The sequence below is a fragment of the Cebus imitator genome, unplaced genomic scaffold (genome assembly GCF_001604975.1).
Source record: "Cebus imitator isolate Cc_AM_T3 unplaced genomic scaffold, Cebus_imitator-1.0 Scaffold339, whole genome shotgun sequence".
NCBI classification, from domain to species: Eukaryota; Metazoa; Chordata; class Mammalia; order Primates; family Cebidae; genus Cebus; species Cebus imitator.
Genome location: NW_016107654.1, coordinates 668,230 through 671,800, shown reverse-complemented (window position 1 = coordinate 671,800; position 3,571 = coordinate 668,230). Strand labels below are relative to the sequence as shown.

At 54.1% G+C, this 3,571-nt stretch overlaps 2 protein-coding genes across 2 annotated transcripts in view; one reads left to right on the top strand and one right to left on the bottom strand.

Moving 5' to 3' along the window:
- C8G (complement C8 gamma chain) overlaps positions 1-3,571 on the top strand; it is a 618,926-nt gene that overhangs the window by 583,244 nt on the left and 32,111 nt on the right. The window lies entirely within an intron of this gene.
- The window catches only part of DPH7 (diphthamide biosynthesis 7), a 17,592-nt gene that overhangs the window by 4,711 nt on the left and 9,310 nt on the right, over positions 1-3,571 (bottom strand). Inside the window, exons 5-8 of the mRNA XM_037730317.1 lie at positions 3,088-3,122; positions 2,821-2,998; positions 2,514-2,579; positions 2,100-2,272 (exon numbers count right to left, since the gene is read on the bottom strand). Of these exons, the coding sequence (XP_037586245.1) occupies positions 2,100-2,272; positions 2,514-2,579; positions 2,821-2,998; positions 3,088-3,122 (452 nt within the window). The remainder of the gene's footprint in view (positions 1-2,099; positions 2,273-2,513; positions 2,580-2,820; positions 2,999-3,087; positions 3,123-3,571) is intronic.

Here is a 3,571-nt window from a genome sequence, read left to right as displayed (position 1 = left end):
GGAAGACTCCGGAGAGCCACAGCCGGGGAAAGACAGCGGATGAGTGGACGGAAGACGCTGTTGAGACCCCGAAGAACGGGAGGCCCTTTCTGACAAGGAACAGGCCAACGTTCCCTCCATCTTTTCTTTTCCTAGACAGGGTCTCACTCTGCGGCGCAGGCTGGAGTGCAGTGGTGCAATCACAGGTCACTCCAGTCTTGACCTCCGAGGCTCAACCTTCCTGCCTCAGCCTCCTGAATAGCTGGGACCATCATGCCAGAGTAGTTTTTTCTATATTTTGTGAACATGGGGTCTCACTATGTTGTCCAGGCCGGTCTTGAACTGGGCTCAAGCAATCTTCCCACCCCTCCCAAAGTGCTGTGATTGCAAGTGTGGGCCACTGCACCCATCCACTAATTTTTTTTTTTTTTTAATTAAAGGTATAGGCCAGGTGCAGTGGCTCATGCCTGGAATTCCAGCACTTTGGGAGGCCGGGGTGGGTGGATCACATGAGGCCAGGAGTTTGAGAGCAGCCTGGGCAACATGGTGAAACCCCATCACTACTAAAAATACAAAAATTAGCTGGGCATGGTAGTGCATGCTTGTAGTCCCAGCTACTTGGGAGGCTGAGGCAGGAGAATCTTTTGAACCTGTGAGGTGGAGGTTGTAGCGAGCCAAGATCACCCCACTGCACTCCAGCCTGGGTGACAGAGTGAGACTCCATCTCAAAAAAATAAATAAAGTTAGGAAAAAGGCCAGCTGGGTGCAGTGGCTCACACCTGTAATCCCAGCACTTTTGGAGGCTGAGGTGGGTAGATCACCTGAGGTTAGGAGTTCGAGACCAGCCTGACCAACACGGCGAAATGCCGTCTCTACTAAAAAACACAAAAATTAGCCAGGCATGGTGGCAGGCACCTGTAATCCCAGCTACTTGGGAGGCTGAGGCAAAATAAAAAAAAAACATGGAAAATTAGAAAATACACTGAGATGAAAGAAAATAAAGATATAACATACCAAAATATATGGGCTGCAGCGAAAGCAGTGCTCAGAGGAAAATGTATCCCTGTAAATACGTACGTGAATTAAGAAAAAAAAAAGACCTCAAATTGTTTTAAGACAATATTTAAGAAATATCATGGCTGGCCCTGGGGGTCCCAGCTACCTGAGAGGCTGAGGTGGGGGATGCTTTGAGCCCAGCAGGTTGAGGCTGCAGTGAGCTAAAATCGCACCGCCACACTGCAGCCTGGGTGACAGAGCGGGACCCCGCCTCAAAAAAAAAGATGAGACATATGAAGTACATTTACAGAACTAACAGAAACAATGCAGAAGAGATACAGAAACTAAAAAACTAAAGATACAGCACAGAGAGGAATCCAATGTGGAAATGAAGTCCTGAGGACACTCCAGTGCAGAGAAGCAACTGGCCATGGGAACACGCGTGGCTCACCCACCGCTGCGGGGGGTGGGAAGATGAGGTGGTTTTGTGACTGGTTCTTTTTGGAGTGAGGGGACAGGGAAGGGGCGAAAGAGGAGAGATCAAGAGCTGAGAGTCAGGAGGGAAGAGGAGGTCCTGGAGGTTTGAGCAGAGAGAAGAAAATGTGAACCGTTCTGATAGCAGGGGATTACTGCCTAGAGAAACATTACAGATCACCAGGAATCCCAGAAACCTGCTGGAAAAGAACGTGGACAGCTGATTCCAGCAGCCACACTCCCCAGCTCAGGCAGAAGCAGAGGTGTGTGTTCCCAACAGAACAACACTAGGTTCTGCCCAGAGTGTGAGCACACAGGGTCAGGAGACCACAGAGTCCCAGCTGACCCCAGCAAGAGGAGCGTGGGAGTGCCGGTGGTCAAGCCTCCAGGTCAGAGGTCCCAGTGGGGTCAGAGGTCTGCTCAAACGCAGGAGGCACCAGAATAACGGAGCTGGGAAACCAGGGAAAACTAGTTAGAGAACAGAGTTCTCAAAACAGAGAGTCTGGATTTGGGACAGTTATGGATCACGTCCAAGCCACGACCAGGGCGTGACCCTGGGAGTGTGTGAAAGCAGACGAAGAGCCCAGCAGAGCAAGGGGGCAGGAACTGGCGCCCCGGCCAAGGCCCAGCAGCCACAGGTTCCCACTCACCCATTGCCTTTTGGCAGTTGAGGATCTTAAAGCCACTGTGCATACAGGCGGCCAGAAGCAGGTGGTGGTGGAAGGGGTGCCACTTGATTCTCCATACCCCACCCTGCACGGGCGTGTCTGCCAACGGCTGCTTCATGTTTCGTGTGTCCCACAGGAGGATGTGCTCATCATAGCTGAAACCGATCAACCACAGCGGGACGCAGGGAGAGCCCAGGCTCAGGCTCACCTGGTCCACAAAGCCCCGGGTGGCAGAGAACGTCTCAGTCCCACTCGGCCCTTGAGGACAAGGTCCCCGTTCCCAAACCCAGATACCTGCAGTCTGGCAAAGCACTGGCAGACGAAATACTGCAAAGGTGCCAGGAGGAACGGCAACAGAAGGGGCAAGAAGGGCCCATGGGCCTCCTGGGGACTCACCTTCCTGTGGCCAGGACGTGCTCCTGATGAGGGCTGCTCTGGATACTGCACACACCCATGGAGTGTCTGCAAGCAGAGGTGGCACCTGAGCCAGTGCCCAGCACGTGGACGCACCAGGGAACGATGGAACCCTCCAGGGAATGGGAGGGTTGGTGTCAGAAAACGGGAGGCTGGTGTCAGGGAACAGGAGGCTGGTGTGGGCACCCAGGGAATGGGAGGCTGGTGTGGGCACCCAGGGAATGGGAGGGTTGGTGTCAGGGAACGGGAGGCTGGTGTGGGCACCGAGTGCTGGCCCTTGGGCAGTGACCTCTTGCTGGTGAAGAGAAATCTGCCAGGTGCCCTGGTGTCCCAGCCCCTCAGTAGGCCGTCGTCACCCCCTGTGTGGAGACAGAGAAGCATCAGCATGACCAATGACAGGAAATGTCCTTCCTCGGAGGCCGTTGATGTTTGTGAGGAAAGTTCCCTGGTGGCTTTGCTGGGGGGTTCTTAGGTTGCCACCTCAACAGGAGAGCCCCAGAAACAACTCCCCAGGAATGTCATCGCTGCGCTAACTCTCTAAGACTAGAAGCTGTGCCTTCAAGGAGGAGGGGAAAGACGGACGGGCTGCGCCTGCAGGAACAGAAGAGAGGAAGTGGAGACTGAAGGGCCCTGACGGGCGTTAGGCACCAGCAACCATCACGCACAGGGCATTACTAGGCCCAGGGGCTAAACTGCCTTCTCTAAGGGCCCCTGCAATTAAAGCCCCGGCTTCCAAGATCAAGAGTTGCCAGATCAGAGCCCTGAACAGAAGCTTCATGCAGAGGCAGCAAGCATGACTCCACACCATGCGCCTGAAGGAAGGTGCCCTCTGTCACCTTAAAGCTGAATGGGAGGTGCCCTCTGTCACCTTAAAGCTGAATGGGAGGTGCCCTCTGTCACCTTAAAGCTGAATGGGAGGTGCCCTCTGTCACCTTAAAGCTGAAAGGGAGGTGCCCTCTGTCACCTTAAAGCTGAGAGGGAGGTGCCCTCTGTCACCTTAAAGCTGAGAGGGAGGTGCCCTCTGTCACCTTAAAGCTGAA